General features: G+C 47.5%; 1 protein-coding gene across 3 annotated transcripts; it reads left to right on the forward strand.

The window, feature by feature from the left end:
* Positions 1-842: 842 nt before the first annotated feature.
* MRPL48 (mitochondrial ribosomal protein L48) lies at positions 843-21,772 on the forward strand. Of its 3 annotated transcripts, none has more exons than XM_075919574.2 (8): positions 843-993; positions 2,760-2,812; positions 5,930-5,967; positions 11,754-11,839; positions 12,588-12,760; positions 17,904-18,006; positions 19,089-19,178; positions 21,478-21,772. In XM_075919574.2, exons 1-8 carry the CDS (start codon positions 973-975, stop codon positions 21,550-21,552), a joined length of 639 nt encoding a protein of 212 aa, XP_075775689.2. In that variant the 5' UTR covers positions 843-972; the 3' UTR covers positions 21,553-21,772. The 3 variants fall into 3 exon arrangements, with proteins under 3 accessions (XP_075775689.2, XP_075775690.2, XP_075775691.2); XM_075919575.2 differs by having other exon boundaries at positions 911-993; positions 2,744-2,812; XM_075919576.2 differs by lacking the exons at positions 843-993; positions 2,760-2,812; positions 5,930-5,967 and adding an exon at positions 7,379-7,517.
* The last annotated feature ends 3,341 nt before the right edge of the window (positions 21,773-25,113 follow it).

Genomic DNA, 25,113 nt, shown 5'->3' on the forward strand with positions numbered 1-25,113 from the left:
TCCTCCATTGAGTCATCAGTTAATCATTTAAACGAATACACTATCACATCCCTACAGGAAAATAAAAATTGTAATTGAAATTGCAACCCAGTTGATAATGTGCTTTGCAAGCATGATTTTAGCCAGTTATCCTCCGCAGCTCACCTTGCTTATTTGGCACTTTTATGATAGAGCTCAGGGCAATTCCTTGGCTGCTCGCAGCCATGCAGAACACCAGGGAAGGAGAGACAAAGAAAAAAATAATCATGATACAGGCCTGTGGGAGCTGCATCAGCAGTTCTAATGAGCACAATAATACAGGAACAAAGCAGATCTTTAAGAACACCTTAAAAGGATCTGAGCACGCCGGGGTGGATGTAAAGAACTTGCCAACACAACACACATGGGCGTGGAGGGGTCACACACAGATTCATGGATATGGGCAACCTTGGCCACACACGTGCATCTCCTAGGCAGCCCCGTGGACCCTGGCAGCTCAGCATGGGAGCACTCCCCGTGGCTGCTGCATCTACCCCCGCGGGAAGGCTGGGGCAGCAGGGGCCTGAAACTCCCTCCCACCTCCCAGATCGCTCTTTTCAGCGACGGACTTTCCCTCCCGCCAGCGCAGAGCAGAGGAAATAATAGGCCACGCCCCCACCCTGAGGTATGCAAATCCCCCCCTCTCCTCAGGGCCGCTCTAGAGCGAGATGTGCTTCCCCCCGGCAAGGCCGCCCCGCCCCTAGAACGCCAGCCATGCTCTGATTGGCTAATGGCACCGGGTGGGGCGGGAATCCGGAATTAACCCCGCCTGGCCCAGGCAGCGGGCGAGGGAACCGATTTGCTGCGGAACTGAAGGGGTGAGGCTTTGGGAGTGGGGGGGAGGTTACGCATTCCACCGGACTCTGGAGCGCGGGGACCCGTTTGCCTGACTGACCTCCCCCCGCTTCCTGCGGGCGTCCGGATTGTGCGGTTCGGGCCGGGGGGCGGGCGAGGATGCGCTCGGCGCTGGGAAAGGTATTTACCCGGGGGGAGGGGCGTGGGGGAGGTTGTTACACGTGGGGGAGGAAGGGGCGCCGAGGAAGGTGATTGGGGGGGTTGGGCACGTGGGGGGTGCCGGGGAAGGTGGTTCTGTGGGGGGACTGGGCCAGGAGGGGGCTCTGGGGAAGGTGGTTCCATGGGGGCCGTTGGGCATGGGGGAGGGGTGCCAGGGAAGGTGGTTCCATTGGGGGGCTGGGCACTGTGGGAAGGATGCCCTGGAAGGCAGTGGGGGGCAGGGAAGTTATTGAGGAGGCTGATCATAGAGCTGGAGGAGACCTCAGAAGGTCATCAAGTCCAGCCCCCTGCCCAAGGCAGGACCAATCCCAACTAAATCAACCCGGCCAAGGCTTTGTCAAGCCGAGACTTAAAACACCTCTAGGGATGGAGACTCCACTGCTTCCCTAGGTAACCCGTTCCAGTGCTTCACCACCCTCCTAGTGAAATAGTTTTTCCTAATATCCAACCTAGACCTCCCCCACTGTAACTTGAGACCATTGCTCCTTGTTCTGCCATCCGTCACTACTGAGAACAGCCTCTCTCCATCCTCTTTAGAACCTCCCTTCAGGAAGTTGAAGGCTGCTTTCAAATCCCCCCTCACTCTTCGCTTCTGCAGACTAAACAGACCCAACTCCCTCAGCCTCTCCTCGTAGGTCATATGCTCCAGCCCCCTAATCATTTTGGTTGCCCTCTCCAATGCATCCACATCCTTTTTGTAGTGGGGGGCCCAGAACTGGACACAATACTCCAGATGTGGCCTCACCAAAGCCGAATAATGACATCTCTGGATCTGCTGGCGATGCTCCTCTTAATGCAACCTAATATGCCATTAGCCTTCTTGGCTACAAGGGCACACTGTTGACTCATATCCAGCTTCTCATCCACTGTAACCCCCATGTCCTTTTCTGCAGTACTACTTAACTGGTTGGTCCCCAGCCTGTAACAATGCTTGGGATTCTTCCATCCCAAGTGCAGGACTCTGCACTTGTCCTTGTTGAACCTCATCAGAGTTCTTGTGGCCCAATCCTCCACTTTGTCTAAGTCACTCTGGACCCTGTCTCTGCCCTCAAGCGTATCTACCTCTCCTCCTAGCTTAGTGTCATCGTCAAACTTGCTGAGGGTGCAATCCATCCCCTCATCCAGGTCATTAATAAAGATATTGAACAATACCGGTCCTAGAACCGAACTTTGGGGCACTCCGCTAGAAACCGACCACCATCCTGACATCGAGCCGTTGATCACTACCCGCTGGGCCCGGCCTTCTAGCCATCTTTCTATCCATCTTACTGTCCATTTATCCAATCCACAGGTGTTTTGGGTGGATGTTAGATATTATTGCAGAGAAGTGGAATTGTGTCTTTATTAAACCATGTGTAGCTGGAGTAAATGGGAAGGTAAATTATATAGTTTAACATAGTTAGTGGAGTGATATCTGGGATGAATTTAGTCAATATTGGGTGCCTTAATATCAAATTGTTGGAATCCACGTGTACAAAAGAGAAATTACAGTTATCTATCTTTCTGTTACTCTGTCCCATTTTGTATTGTAGCAGTGTACTTAGAAGTGATGATTTGCTTTAGGCCAATAACAACTGGTTGGGAAGTTTATTGATACATTATGAAGTTACTGAATTTTGTTAAGAAAGATGCATTCCAAGATGAGTAAACTAAGAACTGATTGCTTTGAAAACCTTCTTGTTGCTTTTCTTACGTGTTTGTGTTCTAACAGTGTTGGTTTGTTATAGGTGCTATGCCTAGGGAAGGAAATGTTTCTAAAACAGGCATTTGCTCTTAGCAGGTAAGGATTCTGAAATCTGACTGAGCAAACGTAAGATTCAAGATAACATTTTTATACCTTGTCTCTCTTATTAACAAGCCCAGAAAGCTTATAAAATTAAAAAATCATTAGGGCTGTCAAATGACTAAAAACATTAATTGCAATTAATCATGTGATTAAAAAAATTCATCCTGATTAATGATGCAATTAAACAGTAATATAATACCATTTATTTAAATATTTTGATTGTTTTCTACATTTTCAAATATATTTCAATTACAACACAGAATACAAAGTGTACTGTGCTCCCTAAGGATGTTAAGTAATGCTTAATTTACTAGTCGAGTTGTCAATTGAATTTTCATCGACTAGTCGATAGGCACTTCTGCATTCCTCCTTTGAAATGTACAAGAGCCCCAGGTGGGTTCAGAAAAGGGCAACTAAAATGATTAGGGGTTTGGAACGGGTACCATATGAAAGGAGGCTAAAGCGGCTGGGACTTTTCAGTTTAGAAAAGAGGAGACTGAGGGGGGATATGATAGAGGTCTATAAAATCATGAGTGGTGTGGAGAGAGTGAATAAAGAAAAGTTATTTACTTGTTCCCATAATAAAAGAACTAGAAGACACCAAATGAAATTAATGGGTAGCAGGTTTAAAACTAATACAAGAAAGTTCTTCTTCACACAGTGCACAGTCAACCTGTGGAACTCCTTGCTAGTGGGAGCTGTGAAGGCTAGGACTATAACAGAGTTTAAAGAGAAGCTATATAATTTCATGGAGCTTAGGTCCATAAAAGGCTATTAGGGGATAGAAATGGTGTCCCTGGCCTCTGTTTGTTAGAGGCTGGAAATGGATGGCACAAGACAAATTGCTTGATCATTGTCTTCGGTCCACCCCCTCTGGGGCACCTGGCGCTGGCCACTGTTGGCAGACAGGATACTGGGCTAGATGGACCTTTGGTCTGACCCAGTACGGCCATTCTTATGTTATGTAACTCTGTGCAGCTCAGGGCCAGCAGGAAGTCTCCGGTGGGGATTTTTGTGCACTTCAAAGCAGCAGCTCAGTATGGAGCCCGGAGTCAGTAGGGGACTCAGAATACCCTGCTGACCCCGGGCTCCATGCTGTGCTGCTGATTTGAAATGCCACATAGAGCCTGGGTCAGCTGGGGACTCCCCTTGCTGACTGCGGGTTCCACATGGCATTTCCCCAGAACTCCTGGTCAGCTGGGGACTTTCCAGCTGATTGTGGGTTCCGCGGAAATGCTGCACTGGAGCCCAGGATCAGCTGGGGAGTCCCCAACTGACCCAGGCTCCATGTTTGGCAGTGCCACACAGCTGATCCCTAGCTCAGTTGTGCAGCACTGCCCATTTGAACGCTGCCTTGGCATTTTAAAGGGGCAGCTGCATAGGTGCTCTCTGGCTCAGCTGTGCAGCACTGCCGCTTTGAAGTACCTCTTCCTCCCCCACCCTGCTTTGCTGCCTGTATCTGATAGAGGCAGCAGGAGTGGGAGAGGGGGAATCGACTAGTTGACTGATTATCCGATAAGCATTTATCCGATAAGCATGTGCATGAAGCAAATATCTTTCAATGCCGGATAAAAACGTGGCGGGAGAATGCCTGTTCTCACTTTCAAGTGTAAAAAAGAAGCAAGCAAGCAACAATATTTCCTGTAATTGTAAGCAAACTTAATTGTCTTATCAATTGGCTGAAGAAGTAGGACTGAATAGACTTGTAGACTCTAAAGTTGTACATTGTTTTGTTTGTGAGTGCATTTATGTAACAAAACCCCCTAATGTTTGTAAGTTACACTTTCACGATAAGGAGATTGTGTATTGCTGTACTTGGATGAGGTACATTGAAAAATACTGTTTCTTTTGTTTACCATTTTTGCACTGCAAATATTTGTAATCCAAAATAATATAAAAAGTGATCACTGTACACTTTGCATTCTGTAATAGAAATCAATATATTTGAAAAGGTAGAAAAACATCCCAAAATATTTAATTTCAATTGGCATTCTGTTTAAGTGTGATTAATCATGATTAATTTGAGTTAATTGCATGAGTTAACTGTGATTGACAGCTCTAAAAAAAATCACACAGCTGAAAAATAGTATCAGACAAAGGAAAACCATTGAGATACAGGGAAAGGAATGTTTCAGATGACATCTGGAACCTCTTGCAATAGCACGATCTGTAGAAGAGATGATTCCTTGCACCATCAGTGTAGGAAGAATGGTCTCTCTGATCAGCTGAATGGGTGTCAAACTCAGAATCCCTGGGCCAGATCTGGTGTGCGTTATGCATTTATAGCTCATATGCCATACTCAAACTGTGCAGAATCTAAACTTAAAACAGAAAGAAGAAAGCAGACATGATCTTCCAGATGTAAGTGGGGTGTGGGAAATAAACCAGTGTCATGATGTCATAAGAATATGTCTGTCTGAGTTTGCAGTGAGCTGGGTAACCTACTTATTAATTTGATCACAGCATCAGTTCTAAAGCTCCGTGATGGTGTTGTAATGTCAATGTTAATGTATCACTGTAGCAGATGGAATGTTTTGGCATGGGAGTGAAGTCTTCCCGCGGTGGGAATTGAGAGTTCCATTAGAGAAATGCAAGAATAAATAAAACTTTTAGTTACTACATAAAAGCTATTATTGGCTCCTTGATTGTTGTGATTGTCCTGCTGATGTCAATGAAGTCTGCACTGTGGATAAAGCAGAGGTTGCCATTCAGCTTCTGAAATAAGGAATCTCTCTCTCCCTCCCTCAAGGGATTTTGACACCCCGAGTCCAGTGGATGGTGCACCGGACTGTGGTTTGGGATATCTGAGGTCACTTTTCAGCTCAACCCCAGACTCTGTGTGTGCTGGAAAAGTCATTTAATCTGTCCTGTGAGCATAATGCTACTCTAAGCAATGGGGTGATGTGAGGATAAAATCCATTAATGGGTGTGAGGTATGCAGATAATGCAGTAATGAGAGCCATAGTTAGGTAAAACTCTCAGCCAGTTTCCACACTCTGCCTGTAAAACCTGCCACTCAAGAATGACTCTCCATTTAGAGACTGAAATTCTATATAGTACTTTTATAAATGAAACAACAGCTTTTAACTTTCATCTTGGCTTTTCCTTTAGCATAACAGCAGCCAGAGGGAGCCCCATCTGTGCTGTAGGTAAGAACTTGCTGTAGATTTTGAATATAATACAACAAGGTTTTTAGTGATCTGATATTTTAGCCCTCATGTTGCCTTGCTGCTTAATTCTTTAAACCAAATTTGAGCTTAATGATGGTGTTAAAATGAATTATTCAGCCAGGCACCAGACTAGCATTCAGTCGCACATTTGATCTGATCACAAATCCTCCTCTTGTTCCATTCCTGGGACTCAGCTAAGCAGAGTGTTCTAGTGAGACTGACTTTATGTTGTGGAGAAACATCTGCTATAGACTGTGGGCTGTATTCACAAAGAGATGTGGGCATGGTGATGCTGAACAGCACCACATTTAACTTGTAAGCACCTAAACAATCCCTGGGATTCACAAATGTTAGTGTGGCATCTCAGCTCTGTGCAATGTATGGGCAGAAATGTGTATGGGCAGAAATGCACCTTGGAATGGGAGTCACAGAAGCCAGCACACTAAACAGCTCTCCACCTAAATGGTATTTCTCATTGGCTAAGGAGAGGGGTGTATTGAAGCTTAGGCTTATCTGGTAGTTGAGTTGACTATTTGCACCCCCCCCCCCCCCGCCTCTGTCTAAGAGGGAGCAGGGGAGGGAGCAGGAGCCGGTGCTGGGGGGAGCTGGCTTAAAAGCCAGTTTCCCCCAGGACTGTCTCCACAGTGCCGCCTGCCCATCCTGCATCCCACTTCACCCTGCTGCACCCCTGGCCTCGAACAGAAGCAGCATTGGAAGCTTTTTGCTGAGGCCTGGCTCATGCCAGGTTCAGGAGCTTCTCCTGCAGCAGCTCTGCAGTTTAAATGTAGTAAGAGCTGGACTTACTACATTTAAACTGCAGAGCCACCGAAGGGGTAGCTCCTGGAGGTTTCCTCCCTTATCGACTAATCGTGTAGTCGATAGAAATTTTACACGATTAGCTGATTACTTGTTTCCTAACATCCCTAGTCCTAAGCCCCGCCCCTCTTGCTCCTAAATCCAGGTTGCAGGGAGTCACTTCTCTCTGCTTGGGATTCTAAGCTGCAAACCCTATTGGGGGTGGGGGGGGGAGGGGTGTTAGGTGCCTGCCCCATTTTTGGAAAAAGCTGGAGCAGGGAGGGGAGAGGAAGAGTACCTGCCCAGTAACATTTAGGCCGGTGGTAGGGTACTCTGCTGGGATGTGAGAAACCATGGCTCAGTTCCACCCTGTGCCTGATGAGAAGGGATTTGAATGGGCTCTGCTGCTTGTCTGAGTGCCCTTGCCATGGGGCTATGTTCTTGTACTGGGCTCCCTTGGTCTCTTCTGTTGAAGCTCCCCACTGTGGAGTGCTCCAGCCCCGGGCTAGAGAGTCATTCTTATGCTTGTGTGCGCACTCTGTCCCAGTCATTTTTTTTTTCATCGTTTATTCCCAGGGGAACAGCTCCAACCGAAGAGACTGAGAGAGCCCCATATCATACTGTCCAATAGACTGTGGGCTAGGGCACTCACCTGAGATGGCAGATCCCTGTTTAGATTCCTTTTTCCTCATCAGGCAGAGGGGGAAGTTGACATGGGGTCTCCGACATTCCAGGTGAGCACCCTGACCACTGCATTGTAAGTTATGAAGGAGTCTTTCTCCTCCTGTTTCCTTTTCCCACCTTTCCCCTGCAGCCATTTTCTGTAAACTGGCCTATAGGGCCCTGGTCCAGTGGATGAGCTTTGGGCATGCTTGCTCGATTGAGTACAACAGACAAGTAGTGAAGTGGAGGAACACTTGTCTTCCTCTGGATTGTGCATCGCTTTGGGGCTTGGATATCTGGGCACCTGGTGTGGAGCTGCAATGCGCATGCTCAGAAGCAGAGCCGTAAGTGCCCAGAGGACTTTCACTGCAGAAGTGTAGATGCTGAGTAGGGATGTAACCGGAAGCCTGGCAGGCAGGAGGCCTACTTCAGCCCGTCTGGGTCCACTGCACCGCAGGCTTAGGAGTGTTCCAGCCTGGCTGGGCCTGCTATGCCATGGACCTGGCCCGGCCAGAGCAGCCCTCCACCCGCAGCAGATTCGGCCTGGTCTGGCAGGAGCAGCCTGGGCGTGGGGCCACTCCTCCAGCTGCGCCTGTCATGCTGTGGATGGTAGGCTGCTCCAGCTTGACCAGGCCTGCTGTGTCACACTGCAGTCGGGCTAAAATCCCCCCTGCCCGCGAGATCCCAGTTAACTGGTTAAATGGGATTTTATATCCCTAGTGCTGAGTGAGTTTATGCCACAGACCTTGGCAGCAGCTGAGGGTTTTTTGGTGATGCCCAGTGTGGCCTGATTTTTGAGATTTACATGACTGAAGTGGCAGTCAAATACCTAAGTCCTTTTGTGAATCTAGCCCAATGTTCCCAGTCTACACTGGGTCAGGAACTCTTAGTGGAACCAATCTTAAACCCAATTTAAGGTTCCATTTCTACATATCAAGATCTACTGTGCTGATGGATTCTGTTACAATGTAGTAGTCCTCTCACATGATTAAAAGACCGGATCCATTACTGTTTCAGCACTACCATCTTGCTCCAGCCCTCTCCACGCTGAACCCCTTGAGTTTCGCTATGCTAGGGGTTCCTTCCGTTTCTCTGCTTCACTCTACTGTGGTCTGTCAAGTCATTACCCTTTCCTCGTTTGTCTTACTCAAGCATAGGACAAGACAATGGGACAGACGCACCCTTATTTGTTGCACATATTTACTCCCTCCCCAGTTCACTTAACTGACTCTCTATGGTGTGTGGGGTACATGTATTATGTTTATAAGAAGCACACGGGATCTTTTCGGGGGAAAAGGCAATATGCCGTGTTTATTGAAAATACAATGGCAAAGCAGTTAGCATATGCTTACATAGACACACACAGAGTCCAACCACTTGATGTTATATTTACCAGTCCATGGATTGATCATGGGCAGAGGAGCGGGGAGGTCTGTCAGTCTGGATCTATACTCCAGTCTTGGCAGGGCGTTCCCCAAAGTTTCATGGCAAAGCAGTCCCTATTTGTAGTACAGGCAGTCCCCGGGTTACGTACAAGATAGGGACTGTAGGTTTGTTCTTAAGTTGAATCTGTATGTAAGTCGGAACTGGCATCCAGATTCAGCCGCTGCTGAAACTGATCAATTTCAACAGCGGCTGAATCTGGACACCAGTTCTGACTTACATACAGATTCAACTTAAGAACCCCAGGCGTCCCCAAGTCAGCTGCTGCTGAAACTGATCAGCAGCTGATTCCAGGAAGCCCGGGGCAGAGCAACTCTGCCTCGGGCTTCCTGTAGTCAGCCGCTGGTCAGTTTCGGCAGCGGCTGACTTGGGGACGCCTGGGGCAGAGCAGCTCGGGTGCTGCTGGGTTGGTCCAGTAGCGCGGCCGCTCCTCGGCGCTACTGGACCAACCCAGCAGCAGCACCCCAGCTGCTCGGCCCCAGGCGTCCTGATTCAGCCACTGCTGAAACTGATCAGTAGCGGCTGAATCAGGACACCTGGGGCAGAGCAGCTGGGGTGCTGCCGGGTTGGTCCAGTAGCGCCAAGGAGCGGTGCTGCGGGACCAACCGGCAGCGCCCCACCTGCTCTACCACAGGCCCCGGGCTTTGCTCCACGTCTCCCTGGTCTGCTGGGGGGGGGGGGGGGGAACTAGCTGCGTTCCCCCCCCCCCCCCCTCTCAGCAGACCAGGGAGACGGGGAGCAAAGCGGCGGAGGACCCGGGGCCGGACCCGCGGCCGCTTCCAGATGAGCTTCCGGGGAGCAGCTTTTCTCGCCCCAGAGGAGGCGGGCAGCAGGACCAGGCGTCCCGCCCCTCCAGTCCTCTGGGGCGAGGAAATCCCTGTTCGTAACTGCGGATCCGACATAAGTCGGATCCGCGTAACTCGGGGACTGCCTGTAGTTTTTCTTCATTGGGATCATTAAGTGTTACATCGTTATGCTGTTTTTCTGATGGATGTTTATCTCCAGTTGTATCTCTTATTTTTGTTCTGCCATGCTAAGCTGGTTTTGATCACAAATACCCCAATTGTCCCAATTGATACATGCTTGCCCTTTTCCCTCAGCATCTGGGTTGCCTGCCCATTTGCCCTCTTTCGTTATGTCATCCAGTCCATTGTTGGAACCTTCCTTTCAGTATCCCTGGTTCGGAGGTGACCCTCACCCTTATCTCTCTCACATTCTTTACTCTCACACATCATAAAAACAAGAACAAGGGTTACAAACAAAATTTCAAGAAAAAGCAAATGATTACATTCTTCCACTATATTATAAGCTCTCTCTGTATTAAAAAAACCTTTTCCTGCAGGACGACAAAGTGATGTCAGTATGTCACTCTGCATCCTGCAGGAAAAGTTTTCGTCTTGCCTCCCCTCTGCCCTTAGCCATGCTGCTTTTCCCCTCCTCCCTTCTCCACAGTGGCTGTAGGGGAGGAAAAAGACTAGAGACTGTCCAGGGTGAGCAGCCCCAGGCCAGCCAACCTTGGCAGTGCTAAGGAGAAGCGCTCCTTCAGCAAGCAGCTGTTACAGGGCCAGGCCAGGTGGATAGGGATCGCCCCACTTGCTCAGACAGCGGCTTTGTGATTTGCGTGCTCAAGACTCTCTGCACCCTGTCATACTACAGCACTGAACCTGAGGTGGCCTGGGGCCCACCGCCAGAACCCCCCAAAAGTTCCCACCCTTGCCATTAATAAAAACAATGTTGAAACCTTTTTGTGTTGGACATAATATTTTACTTTATTTAAAATTAAGCCTGGACAACAAGACTCCAATCGGGGCCCAGCCCTCGTCTGGTCGTAACGTCCTGTCCCCAGCCTCGATCCTGGCTGCAGAAAGAGCTGGTGGCCCCCCTCCTGCTGTGGCATGGGTAGGAAGAGAGGCCATGATCTGGCTGTGGCGGACGAGGGTGGTGGGGTGGTGAACGTAGCAAGCAGGGGGTGCAGCCTCCTAGTCTACTTTAAAACTAAAACCAAAATAATAACCATAATCTAAATTTTTCTACAATAATTCTAAATATTTTCTACAATAACTATAAAAATCTAAATCTATTTCTACTTCAAAATAATTTGGCAAAGTATACAACATAAAATATCATTACAATAAAAAATAGGATTTTTCCTATTACATGCCTAACTCTGAGTAACCTACACTGTAGACTGGGGCAGGGGCATGTCTTCTATATGAAGCATCTTGCTCACCTGTGGCCCCTCTAAAACAGTGGTTCTAAGACAGGGATTCACAGAGGTCTTCCAGGGGGTACATCAGCTCATCTAGATATTTGCTTAGTTTTACAACAGGTAACCTTTAAAAGCACTAGCAAAGTCAGTGCAAACTAAAATTTCACACAGTGATTTGTTTATACTACTTCATATGCACTGAAATGTAAGTACAACATTTATATTCCAAAAACAACAAATGGGCTGGTAGCACTTTATACGCTAACAAAACATATAGATGGTATCATGAGCTTTCGTGGGCATAGCCCATATGGCAAAAAAGCAAAATGAAGCAATCTTTCAGTAATAGGGTGCTGTGGCACCTTTTGTATTTTTGTCTGATTTTTGTAAACAAGTAGTTTTTAAGTGAGCTGAAACTAGGGAGTATGCAAGACAAATCAGACTCCTGGAAGGGATACAGAAGTCCAGAAAGGGTGAGAACCACTGCTGTAAAATAATTAATGGCAGACAGACGGACTCTCTTCTTCCAGGCTTCTGTCCCACCTCTCCTCAGGAGATTCCTGGTTGCTCCTATCTTCCATACTTGCACAGCTTTGTCGGGAGAGGAGCTGTCTGACCTTTCATTTGAAAGCTGTTTTGTTCTTTCTCTTTAAAGGCAGCATGACGCTGAGCTGCAAGAGACACTATAGGTCCCAGCCTACACATGGCATTGGGAGGTTCAGACACCTGCTTCCTGTTGAGGTAGGCATTTCACACTCTGGCAGTGCTGGCTTCCAATCTATTAGGATATGTTTATAGACTAATTAAAGTATTGGTGCTGCTAATTCTATGGGCTGCTGACGATAGAAGAAAAGAGTATGTTGCTTTCCTTTTGCTGCTCCCAGAGACATATCCTAGTCAAAGCACTACAAAAATACATTCTGCTGTTCATTACTTCCTTATTGAAGTCTCTAAGTGGCTTGGCTAATGGAAACTTAAGTGTGTTGAATTTAACCAAACCAATCACAAGCAATTGCTAAATATTAGCAAGTAAAGTCTCCGACCATTTTAAACTTTTTACTTTTCTTGGATTTTGGAAGGGAGACATTTCTGGAAAAATGACACAATAATTCATCTAGACAGGTGCCTCAAAGGCAGAGGCTGAAATAGAAGCAGTTTGTTCCAACTCCTTAGTTCCTTCTGGAAGAAGTAGTTTATCATGCTAAGCATACATTGTTCAGGAGAGTGTGGTGCTTCTGCAAGGTCCGCCATTGCAGGACCTCAACCAATTAAGCCTCAGAACACTTCAATAAATTAAGTACTCTGATTTTACAACCAGAAAAAAATGAGCACTGAGAAGCCTTGACTTGCCCAAGGTTACTCAGAAATCAGTGTCAGAGGTAGGAATACAGTCCAGGCTACCAGTCCTCTGTCCCAATCACTACTGAGCACGACTCTTGTATAGTTAGACATTTCCAAGAATGCTGAATGGTATTATGCTTTCTTACAGGTTTCAAAGAAGAAAAGGGACAAGGTACAGATGAAGGAGATTAATGTGGGATCAGATCATGAATATGGAGACCTGAACATACAGATGACTGCATACGACATGTGCCTGGTGGAGCATTATGCTCAATATGTTCATAAACTCTGCAACCAATTCTCCATTAGAGTAAAAGAAAGGTATACAGACCGCCACTGTGTGTGATCTGTGTGCGTCTGTGACACGGCTGTGTACTTTGGTCTTGCTGGGATACAGCGCAGAAAGGAGAGCTGTGAAGGTGTTGCACAGACAAGAACACAGAGGCCTTTGTGACATTTGTGTGTGTCTGAATTTTCCTCTCTTCTGTTCTTTGTCTCCATGGGTTCTCCTCTGCCCTCAGTGAGAGCTCTGTTCAAGTAGGAAAAAGGTGTGGCAAGGGCCCCTCTTCCCCAAGCCACCACTGGGTAGGCCTCTTACTCCTAGCCCCAGGGTTTGGGTTTTGCAGTGGGTCTCAATGGTAGGGAGCCCGGCCACGTGCCCTCAGGCTCCCGCCCTAGCTGCCTTTACCTAGTGCTGATCCAGATTCCCCCCCCCCCCTTCGTCCTCTCACACTCTCCCCCAGCCTCCAACTGCTGAGGCTTTTAAAGGCCCTCAGTCAGCCAGCAGAGAAGTCAGCTGGCCCCAATCTGCTTGAGTCAGCTCCCTCCCAGCTGCATCTAATTGGGCTGCAGTTCTCTGCTTTTTTTTTCTGCCAGGGGTTATTACCCTTTTGGGCTGCCTTTTCCCCGCACTCCTTGACCCTGTTGTCATTTTTGTCCCCCGGATTCAGTTGGACATGGGTCCAGTGTCCCTCCCATAAGGTTGTGGAGGGGCTTTTAGAAGGTGGGCGGGCTTTGCCCGCCCACCTTCCCATGCTTTCAAATAGGCCCCCCTCTCTGTAGCAGCTCCCTGGCCTGACCCTGTCACAGAAGGGTTGCTAGATGCTTTCAGCAAAAATACCGGACACACTTGACATTACATCACAATCGACATTACATCTTATTTAGAAAATACCGAACATTTATATTTTCTCAATTTGTTTCCCGAACAGAAAGCTCAAATACTGGACTGTCCAGTTCAAAACTGGACACCTGGCAACCCTAGGAAAAAGACTGGCCATTTAGATTTCAGGGAAGAATTACCTCTCAGTTTTCAGTCAGTGGAGAAAGGGGCATTAGCTAGTGGTTTGAGCATAGGAATGGGAAAGGGGAACTTCTGAGTTCTAATCCTGGCTGCTTCATTGACTTGCTGTCTCTCTGTGCAAGCTTTTCCATCTGCAAAATGTATTGACTAATGCCTGCTTACCTCATAGTTCTTGAGGATGGCTGGATGTGGGTAGAGTTCTTTGAAGATGAAAAGTGCCATAAATATAATTAGAGTCTTAGCCCTCCATGTGTCTTTTCCACATGTTGTGGGGTGTTGAAATGCCCTATCTCACTTCTTTCGGTTGTGCTGGATTTTTTTCCTTTTGCTACATTTCACTTTTGTTGCAGATTTTGTTCCTGTACATCTGTTGCGTGGATGGATCGTTCTTCCCTGCCCCACATTTAGAGACAAGCTCCCTTTTCACCAGTCTGCCTTGGTCTTTTCCTCATCTAAAAGCTCTGACAATTGCAGAAGCAGCATGGAGCTTGGATCAGGCAGAACAGTGGGCTTTGTCCTACATATTGCTTTTTCTGCCACAGCTATAATTTTCCTAAAAATAGGACGAGTGAGCCTTCAAGGTCTGTATTTTTGCTTCCTGAAGCCATGGAAAGGCTTGTCACAAGGCAGCTTTTGCAGAGGGGCTGGCCTGCACTTGTTCAGTTTATAAATAGCAGAGGCTAGATTGAACTAGATGTGGGAGGGGAGAGTTGTAGTTCTTCTTCTCCAGGGACCCCAATATTGTCACTAGGATTTATGCTTTCACTTTGTTTCTGTCCATGGGGGTAGTTAGACATGTGATCTGCTGCAGCATTATCTGAGCCTGTAGATTATTTGTAACAACAGCTCTACGATGTGTGAATTATTCCTGCTCATCCAAAAATGATATTCACGCTGGATGCTAATAATGACATTTTACATGTGAACGTTAACTATTTCCCTGCTGTCTTACATTGGGGATCTGCAGACACAATATCATTAAGGAAATATTCTTTGAATATATTCCTTGTCAGATCCATACTAGTCCTGCTCATCTCTAGTTTAGAGTCATGATGCCCTCCTTGAGGTGGAGGGACAGAGTCTCTTATAACTGTGATTCCAATATCAGACCTGAGAAGCCAGCGTGCAGCTGTACTGTTCTGAATGGGTCTGTGGATCATGTAGCAGGGTGAGTGACTTCTGCAGTGTCTTTGCAGAGGCATTATATTTGGAAAGCAATAGTTACAGGTAGAAACCAAGCCATTTGTGACACTTCAGTGAGGGAGATGTGCAAAGAGTATCTGTGTAGTTTTGACCAGCCACTGTGATTATAAGTGCTTGATTCCTTTGGGCCTTCATGATGTTGCCCAAAGGACCTGTCATAGCTACTGTAAAAGGAAGTTAATGCACATGGAAATCTCTCTCTGAATGCTGTTTAATGTGTGCATAGTGCATAATGCTCACTGTTTTAAATTCTATTTAAAAATGCAAAGAGGTGAATTGATTTCTTTAGACTCTGCATGAGGTGCTGCATCAGCAGTTATGGAGTTTAAAGTCCTGCATGCATAGACCAGTACTGATGGTCTCATTCTATATTGTGGATGCTCAACAAAATGAGGCTTCTCACTAACAAATTTCTCATAATTCAGTGAACAGCTGTCAAATGGCACAGAGTTAAATTAAAAGGCTCTTGGATCCTGGATATCCAGTAGAGGTTAGGCTAGATGATCGTATGGTCCCATTGGCCTTCAAGGTCTGTGGGTCACCAGTCCCTTGAATAATCCAGCTCTCTGTTAAACAATTGAGACCCACAGATGCTAGGAAATTTGGATGTTTTCTGCTCACATGCACCTATGAATATTTACAGGAAGACCCTGCATCCTAGATCAGTGGTCCTCAACCTTTTGGGGCTGCATACCCAGTGCCAGCGCCACCCATGCGCTGCAGTCCCCGAGCTGGCGCCTCTCCTGTGCCGCACGCTCAGGGGTGGGGCTGCCCATATGACATGCGGCCGGGGCCGGCACCAATCCTATGCCGTGCGCCCAGGGGCGGGGATGCCCATACACTGTGTGCCCGGGGCTGGCACCGCTGCTGTGCTGCTTGCCCAGAGGCGGGGATGTGCATATGCAGCGTGCCCGGGGCCGACACAGCCCATGCACCGCATGCCCAGGGGCAGGGCTGCCCATGTGCTGCATGCCCGGGGCTGGCTCTGCCCCTGTGCTGCGCGCCTGTGGGCGGGGCCAGCCCCGATCACACGGCGAGCGCACAGAAATGACCCGGCGGGCGCCATGGCACCCACGGGCACTACGTTGGGGACCATTGTCCTAGATTATTGCATCATGAGCTAGAGAAGGTGATTCTTACACAGATTGTTACTCGTATTGCCTGCCTGCCTTGACTGAGGTTAAGACTTCATTGCTAGGTGCTTGTACATGTAGCAAGAGACAATCCCTGCTCCAAGAGCTTACAGGCTAAACAGACGGGACCGACACCGTAGGTGAGAAGAGATATATTAGCCCTTTTTGACTGAGGCCCAGAAATATTAAATGGTTTGATCAGGGTCACACAGTGGCTGACCTGGCCATTGAACCCAGATCTCCTGAGTCAGAGTCCAGTGCTTTAACCACGGGATTATTCTCCTTCCTAACTGAATTGCGATATAAACAGTTCACACTGGGCCAAATTCTGTCTCATTTACACCAGCATAAATCCACAGAGTTCAGTGTTGTTACTTTGGCAATTTGGCCAAGTCTCTCTCCTCTGTACGTACTAGGCCCGTATTGGTGAAAATGAAGCATTTCCAAGTGGCATGCTACACCAGCTATTTCTCTGACATCTAGGGCTTCTGCTAGCATCTTCCATGCCACCAATGGTTCTGAATGCAGTCCCAGCAGCCTAGAACAGTACTAGGAAATTACCAGACATTTATGTAAGGAGAGGGAATTTTATGGGAATATTTTATTCTTCTAACTATACTCTGATCATACCTAGCATAGTGGTATCTGAATACTTGCACAGTACTTATTATATGCATGTATTTACTATCCATAAATATTCTAATAAACAAGCTTTATAGTGCTCATTCAGGTCAAAAGTAAAATTTACACGCAAATAGTCACAGTGTTAGTGAATCTCAAATTGCAGAGCTAGAATCAACAACAGTACAATCTTTGAAGATCAGAGAACTACCCACTTAAATAGGCCATTTGAAATTTGCAAGGCTGTTGGTTAGGCCCTGCACACAAGTCATTGAATCAGGGAACAGAAATCATCTCATGTAACCGATCAACCTATTAAGTCTTAAATTGCAGCAAGGGAGGTTTAGGGTGAACATTAGGAAAAACTTGCTAATTGTTAGGGTGGTTAAACACTGGAATAAATTGCCTAGGGAGGTTGTGGAGTTTCCATCTGTGGAGATATTTAAGAGCAGCTTGGATAGATCTCTATCAGGGATGATCTAGATCAGTGGTTCCCAACCATTTTGGCATCATGCCCCCTTTTTGATTTTTGAGAACTCCCCCGCCTCTTTCCCCCCCCAGCAGCAAAACTTGTCGAGGGAAAAAGAAAAAGGAACTGACTGGTGCTGAAAAACAAAAATAGCAGCAAAACTTAGGGGGAGAGGATTGACCCGGGGGGGGAGGGGGACTGGGTCGCCTCCCCCCCCCCCCCCCCCCCGGAATTCCTTCATGCCCCCCAGTCTGGGAACCCATGTTCTAGATGGTGCTTAGTCCTGGCGTGAGGGCAGGGGACTGGACTCGATGACCTCTCAAGGTCCCTTCCAGTTCTAGGATTCTATCCTTCTTAATAGCCCCTGTGAAAGATACAGCTCAGTGACTGCTAATGAAAATAAAAACTAGGTACTGGTATATTAGCTGTATACTAGATGATGTTTGCTTTAAATCTCTCCAACAACAAAGGCATTGACTAAAGTTCTCTTGTGTTAGTGTTTGTGGTTAAGAGAGCTTCTGGGAAGCAATAATGCCTCTCCTCTGTGTCTCGTAACACAAATGATTATACAGTCTTGCTTATGCCAGCCCCAATGCAGTCTGTCTTGTTTGCATAGTTCATTTCTCATGAATGCTTCATTTCCTGCTATGTTCTCTTCTGCTGAAACTTCACTGGTTTCTTCATTTGCCCCCCGCCCTCCTCCAATTGCTAAAGGCTAAATTGTTGTTTCTACAGCTATGCAATGCCCACTAAAACCATGGAGGTAATGGTTATGCAGGAACATGGCTCCAAGCTAACCCTCGATGCTACTCTTACAACCCACCAGCGAGTTGTTCAGGTATGAAATTTTATTTGCTTGTAAAGACACTCTCCTCTTGTACAGCACTTTACATCTGAGGATCTCAAAGCACTGTACCAAGATGAACTAACTCTCTAACTAGTCGACTATCTAATAAGTAGAAGCTTATCAGATAGTTGACTAGTGATGCAACTAGTCACTTCTCCCCCCTCCCCTTGCTGCCTCTATTAGAGGGGCAGGGCTCTTGATACAGTTCAAAGGTAGAGGCACCCTTATAGACTAACTAATTGAATAGTCAATGGGATTTCCATTGACTGTTTGATTATAATCTAGATCTACACCCTGTATGAATGTATCTCTGCACCTACTAGGGATGTTACTAGGGTAGTGCCTCTTCACCTGCTAGGGATTAATCAGCAACTCGAGTACTTGATGGAATTTCCATTGACTAGTTGATAATGGGGGCGCTCGCTATCCCACTCCACCTCTCCCTTTGGAATGTACGGGAGCCGCCCATGGCTCTTGTATATTTCAAAGGGAGAGAGGCAGTGGGAACCCACGCCAGCGGGCAGCAAAGCAGTCTCCACTAGTGCAGGTTCCCCTCTGTGCTTCTTCCTTTGAAATGTACAAATTAAAACAAACAGAAGGAAGTTTTTCTTCGTGCAGCGTACAGTCAACCTGTGGAACTTCTTGCCAGAGTATGTTGTGAAGATCAGGACTTCAACAGGGTTCAAAAAAGAACTAGATAAATTCATGGAGGTTAGGTCCATCAGTGGCTATTAGCCAGGATGGGTAGGAATGGTGTCCCTAGCCTCTGTTTGTTAGAGGATAGAAATGAATGACAGAAGAAGGATCACTTGATGATTCCCTAGTCTGTTCACTCCCTCTGGCGCATCTGGCATTGGCCACTGTCGGAAGAGAGGACCTTTGGTCTGACCCAGTATGGCCTTTCTTATGTCCTTAAGATACCCTGCAAACTAAAGTTACATACATTAGGCTAGAGTGCTTGGACTGCAAGGGTTGTCTTTGGGCTTTGCCTTGGTTTTGCATTGTAATTGCCATATTTCTTGTGTCACTTTGTGTTTGCCTTTTCTTCTGCAGCATTTTGTTTGTTCTTTCAGATCAGTGGTTTGAGCTCAACGCTTGCCCCAATACTCTTGGAGATTATTCAGAGTAACCAGCCTGAAGGGGTCCATCTGTCAATGAAAGAGGTACCATTAAATTTCTTCATGTCCTCACATTTAGAATCGGGATGCAAAATCCCGGTTAATCTGTTAAAGTCATTGGCAGATTAGGAATCGAACCCAGAAAATCTAGCTCCAAGAGCCCTCTTGTAACTACTAGATCACCCTTCCTCGCAGGAAGGGGGTTGTGTTTGCTTTCTGCAGTAGCTCATTCTCACATTCTGTTTCACCAGAGCACTGAGGTTCACACTCCTCACTTGGGCTCTGGGTATATAGGACTTTTGCTGTGAAGGGGTGAAGAAAATTTAAGCCCTCAAGACACCATACATTATATGTGCTTGTCCTTGTCCTTGTATTACAAAAGCAAATCAGCTCTGGGAAGCTGTTTTTTCAGGATAGTTTTTGTGGACCACGAAATATGCATTGTCCGTGATGCTCTCTGCATCCATGGACTACATTAGCCTTTGGTAACCCACAAGAAGGTGTGGAGCTCCAGATGGTCTTGTGAAGTCCTGAAGAGATGGCAGCTCTACAATAGTGCCTGGATGCTAAGGGAATGGGAATTATCATAACAATTAAAGGACTGAATCAAAGGGCTTTGGTGAGATTTGGCTCAGGCCCTAAGAGAGGTAGATCTTCCATTTCCTTCCAAGAAAACAGACTGTATCTGTCTCTGAAAATGAACTTCAGCTATCAATGCAAATTGCAGCACTTGACCATCTCCATGTGTTGAATGGTTGCCTATTTTTTTCTGCTTATTCCTAACTTATCCATCCATAATAGCTCATGATCTGCGAACCTCAGAAGCTAACTCACTGCAGCACAGTGGTTCAGGAAGCAGTCTCTAGCTGGGCACCGTTTAACTGCAACAGCTTCCAGATGGTGGAACAGTGGGGTTAAGGCAGGCTTACTCCTGTCCTGGCCCTGCGCCACTCCTGAAAGCAGCTGGCATATACATGGCCCTTATATGGTTCCCTATTACTGATCAATGGTGCTACAAGCATGGTGTCTGCAGGCAAGGACAGCATGTGGAGACCCCTGCTCTGCCTTTCTCAGGGGCTACAGGGACATGCCAGCCACTTCCAGGAGCAGCAATTACAATAGGGAGAATGACTCCAGCCATGACAGGTTAGGCATTTTAGAACTCACTATGAATTCACTAAGAATTACATTTCAGCATGAGAGAAATGAAAATTATGAAAAGCACAGACCAGCCACAAACCAAAAAATAACCCACTTTGCAAGAGTTAACAACCACCCCCACCCACTTATGTGTTAGGTCGGGAGAGGAGAGGGAAGGACAGTGTGTGTTTGTGAGAATGACAGAGACACACACACTGTGTGAGAGTGGCAGAGATTTGCATTGCCAAGCTCCCTCTGTTCCCTTCTCTCTGTGTGGAGATGGGGTAAAGAAGGGGGGGAGGAGGGATGCCCTGACATCAGCACCCCCCCTTCTCCCTCCCATACTGTACATAGCAAGCAGGAGGCTCCCAGGGGGCAGCTCCAAGGCAGAGGGTAGGAGCAGCATGACAGTGGGTGGAGGGGCAACTGAAGTGCCAGTGCTTGATAGCTTCCCGGCCAAACCAGTGAGGATCGCCTGTCAGTGGCTCCTGGATCTACGGTTAAATCCCAATCTATTGGTTGGTGACCACTGGTTTAGTCCATCTTAAGTGAGAGGAGAATCAGACCCTCAGTCAGCAGTTTCAGTTAAGTCCCTGGTAAAACTCCTTTTAGAACACATTTTGTTCAAGAAATATAAATTCTCAGCTCTCAAAAGACTTATTACCTCTGTGTATGATTCAGTCTCTGCACAAAGATTCATGCCCGAATATGCAATGGATTCTAAAGAGGGTGTGATTCAGGGCAGGGGTCTGAGAATTAAAGCCTTTGAAGGCTATTCCTTCATCTGCCACTGATTCACTATATCCTTGGGTGAGTCTCTTAATCCCTCTCTGACTTCATATCCTCATCTGTAAAACACTGATTCTGAGCCTGTGTTGTAGCAGTGATGTAATGCTTGCTTTGTTTATGGATGTAAAGTGCTTTGAAATCCTGGGATGAAAAATACTCCAGATGAGTTAAAACTATTATACTAGAGATTAAAATATGGAGTTACTGAGCTACAGTAGCATGACACATGAAGCTCTGCTTGAAAGGATTCCATCACTGTGGGGCTGAGTATAATTGTCAATGTTTACGGCATGCCCAAGCCAGAACATTGGTGCTACCTCTTCCAGTATCAGGATATAGTTGCCTTGCTGTTACTTTGGAACACGATCAAGACTAATTCCTATTTTTTTTTAATTTCTCCCCTCCTACCCCCCAGCATACAGAGGCAGACTTCATGGTTCGATTAAAGACTCGACCAGAACTTGAAGAGCTGAAAGCGCAAATGAGCTGAGCCAAGGTCCAGCTAAAACCATCCAATTCATTTCTAAGCCGTGTTTGTGACGCTGCAGCCTCCTTTAATTGGCTTCTGGTGACCTTCAAAGGCATCTCTTAATACTGTCTTATTGATATGTTTGTTGCTTGGAAAACGTTTCCACTGTGCTGTTAAGGAGCTTATTTTAATGAAGTCAAATATACTCTTAGAGAGAGTGGCAGCCGTGAGGTGATGAAAAGGCTGGATTGCGTGTCTGATTCCTTCTGCCCTGTTCCTGTGTGGGTGCCTTTGCAATGTATTGGTTTAGAAATAGAGGGTCCAATCCTGCAGTCTTTGCACACGGCAGTCTAGAACTCAAGACGTGCCTTTAGGTCCCACTAGGGTTGTAATAGTGTAGTCGATTAACTGATTAACCGATGAGCAAAAGCTTATCACTTATTGCTATAGACCAGTGGTTCTGAATCTTTTTGATACTGGGGACCAGTAAACCCATTCACAAGCTTTTGGAGGACTGGTAATGTTTATTTGCATATTCATTAAGCAAATGATGAATATGAAAATAAATTGTTTCTGGTCCTCCCAAAGTCCCCCTTGACAACATGAGTGGGCCTAGTCGGCTGCCCTGGGCGGTTTCCCAACCCCAATCCTGAGGTGTCTACTTCACCCCCTGTCATGGCTCCTTCCCCACTCTGGCACGATAAATGCAGAAGTAGGGGCCAGCAAAAGTACCCCAAAACCTTATTTATCAGGCTTTGGTATAAAACTTCCCCCCAAAATCTTAACAGCCTAGATTTTGAGAATAAAATCTCCGTTGCCACCACCCAAGTAATAATAAGAAACCAGGGGAGAGATCACTTGGGAAATATCACCCCTAAAGTAAATCCAGGACACAACAATTAACCAATACCAGGTTAATAAAAAGAAAAGAGCAAAACTTTTATTATCACCACAATATTCCTGTTGCAAGTATAATGATCAGATGAAAAAGTAACAAAGTAATACTCATGGAGAAACTATACCATGCGCCTAGAACTTGGTTACAAAGGAAAGCCAAAACATTTTTTAAAAAGTGCACAGACAGCAGCAAATCCCGTACCCAAACCATAAAACAATAAAACCTAACAGATTTATCTAAATTTTAGCCTACTTACAGAAAGTGAAGAATTGGCTCTTAGGGTACGTCTAGACTACATGCCTCTGTCGCCAGAAGCATGTAGATTAGGCTACCAGACATAGTAAAATGAAGCGGCGATTTAAATAATCGCCGTTTCATTTAAATTTACATGGCTGCCGCGCTGAGCCGACAAACAGCTGATTAGCTGTTTGTCGGCTCAGCGCGGCAGCCATGTAAATTTAAATGAAGTGGCGATTATTTAAATCGCCGCTTCATTTTACTATGTCTGGTAGCCTAATCTACATGCTTCTGGCGACAGAGGCATGTAGTCTAGACGTACCCTTAGAGACAGAGACATGTCTGTCTCCCTCAGAAGCTGGAGGGAATTCCCCAGAGACAAAGGAGAGGGGGGGGAAAAACAAAAATTCCTTTGTCCCAGTTTCAAAATCCTACCTACATTCCTATTGGCCACTCCACCTGGCTAGGTAAGGGACATAGTTAACCCCTTTGTCCCCAGACTGCTGGTTAACCCTCATGATCCTGACACCCCCATTTGGGACCAGTAAGATTAGAAGGTCCCTCTCAGGCCTGCTGGGTGACTCGGCTCATACGGGCCCTGGAGGTCGGGTGAGTAGCCCCATGTCCTCTTCCCCCAGTTGCTCCTGCATTCGTGGGTAAAACCGAGGGCCTCACCCTGCCCTGGGGCATATCGCTGGCCCTACCTGTCCGGCGGGTTGTTCCGCTCTTCATCCTAGCCCCGCCACCTGGGAGCATGCCCGGCAGAGAGGCCCTGGTGGCGGGCTCTCTCCCAAGAATCGTGCACGAACACTTTTCTGAGGACTGGTATTTTGTTTTCCTAAGGACCAGTGCTGGGCCGCGGACCACACTTTGGGAAATGCTGTTTTACGATCTCTGCTGCCCTGCAGGCATGCGCCCCTCCCCTTCCAAAGCTCCTGGAAGTATCTGACAGCTGAGTGAGCCACTCTGTTTGGGGAACAAATAATTGGAATGCACCTCTTCTGCCCTGCTAGGAACACAACAGCAGTCAGACTACTTCTACGGGTGGGGAGGAGAGACTGCTGTGCTGCTTTGACATTCCTCTGCACGGAGAGTTCACAGAGAGAGATACAAGGGAATCTCAAGAAGCACAGGGATCAACTCTACCTTCCTACAACAGTGCACTATGGGATGCCTACCCACATTGCTTTGCTCTATCTTTCTGGTAACCATGCCACACAACCACATCATAAGCCTCCAGGAACCCAGCCCTGCAACCAAAAAAGATGCCAACTGCCCACATATGTACACTGATGAATTCATCACTGGAGCAAACATAAGCCACAACATCAAAGGGTCATTTGACTGCACATCTAGTAATTTGATCTATGCCATCAAATGCCAGCAGTGCCCCACTACTATATATAGGATATATGTAAAGGGAACACACAGAAGCCTGTTGATGAACATTTCTGCTTGCCTAACCATTGTTTAACAGACCTACAGGTGGCTGTCTTGTCACAGGCCAGCTCCACAAGCTGAATACATAGAGAAGGACTGGAATCACAGTTCATCCACAAATTCAATTCACATGCTAATGAACTCAATGTGATATGGGCTGGCTAGGACACCACCTACTTAATAACCACTGAAGGTGCTAACAGCTCTCTGAGTACAGGCAGTCCCCGAGTTACGCGGATCCGACTTATGTTGGATCCGCAGTTACGAATGGGGATTTTCTCGCCCCGGAGGACTGGAGCGGCGGGACACCTGGTCTCGCCGCCCGCCTCCTCCGGGGCGAGAAAAGCTGCTCCCCGTCTCCCTGGTCTTCCGGGGGAGCCAGCAGACCAGGGAGACGCGGAGCAAAGCGGTGGAGGACCCGGGCCGGACCCGCAGCGCTGATCTGGAAGCGCCGCGGGTCCGGCAGACCAGGGAAGGTCTGCAGACCAGGGAGACGCTGAGCAAAGCCACGGAGGACCCGGGCTGGACCCGCTGCACTTCCAGATCCGCGGGTCTGGCCCGGGTCCTCTGCTGATCTGGAAGTGCCGCGGGTCCGGCCCGGGTCCTCCGCCGCTTTGCTCCGTGTCTCCCTGGTCTGCTGGGGGGGGGGAATGCAGCTAGTGCCCCCCCCAGCAGACCAGGGAGACGTGGAGCAAGCCCAGGGCCTGTGGTAGAGCAGGTGGGGCGCTGCGGGTTGGTCTCCCTGGTCTGCAGCGGCTGAATCAGGACGCCTGGGGCAGAGCAGCTGGGGTGCTGCTGGGTTGGTCCAGTAGTGCCGAGGAGCGGCCGTGCTACTGGACCAACCCAGCAGCACCCGACCTGCTCTGCCCCAGGCGTCCCCAAGTCAGCCGCTGCCGAAACTGACCAGCGGCTGACTACAGGAAGCCCGAGGCAGAGTTGCTCTGCCCCGGGCTTCCTGGAATCAGCTGCTGATCAGTTTCAGCAGCAGCTGACTTGGGGACGCCTGG

Source organism: Pelodiscus sinensis, chromosome 1, assembly GCF_052426305.1.
Source record: "Pelodiscus sinensis isolate ZL-2025 chromosome 1, ASM5242630v1, whole genome shotgun sequence".
NCBI classification, from domain to species: Eukaryota; Metazoa; Chordata; order Testudines; family Trionychidae; genus Pelodiscus; species Pelodiscus sinensis.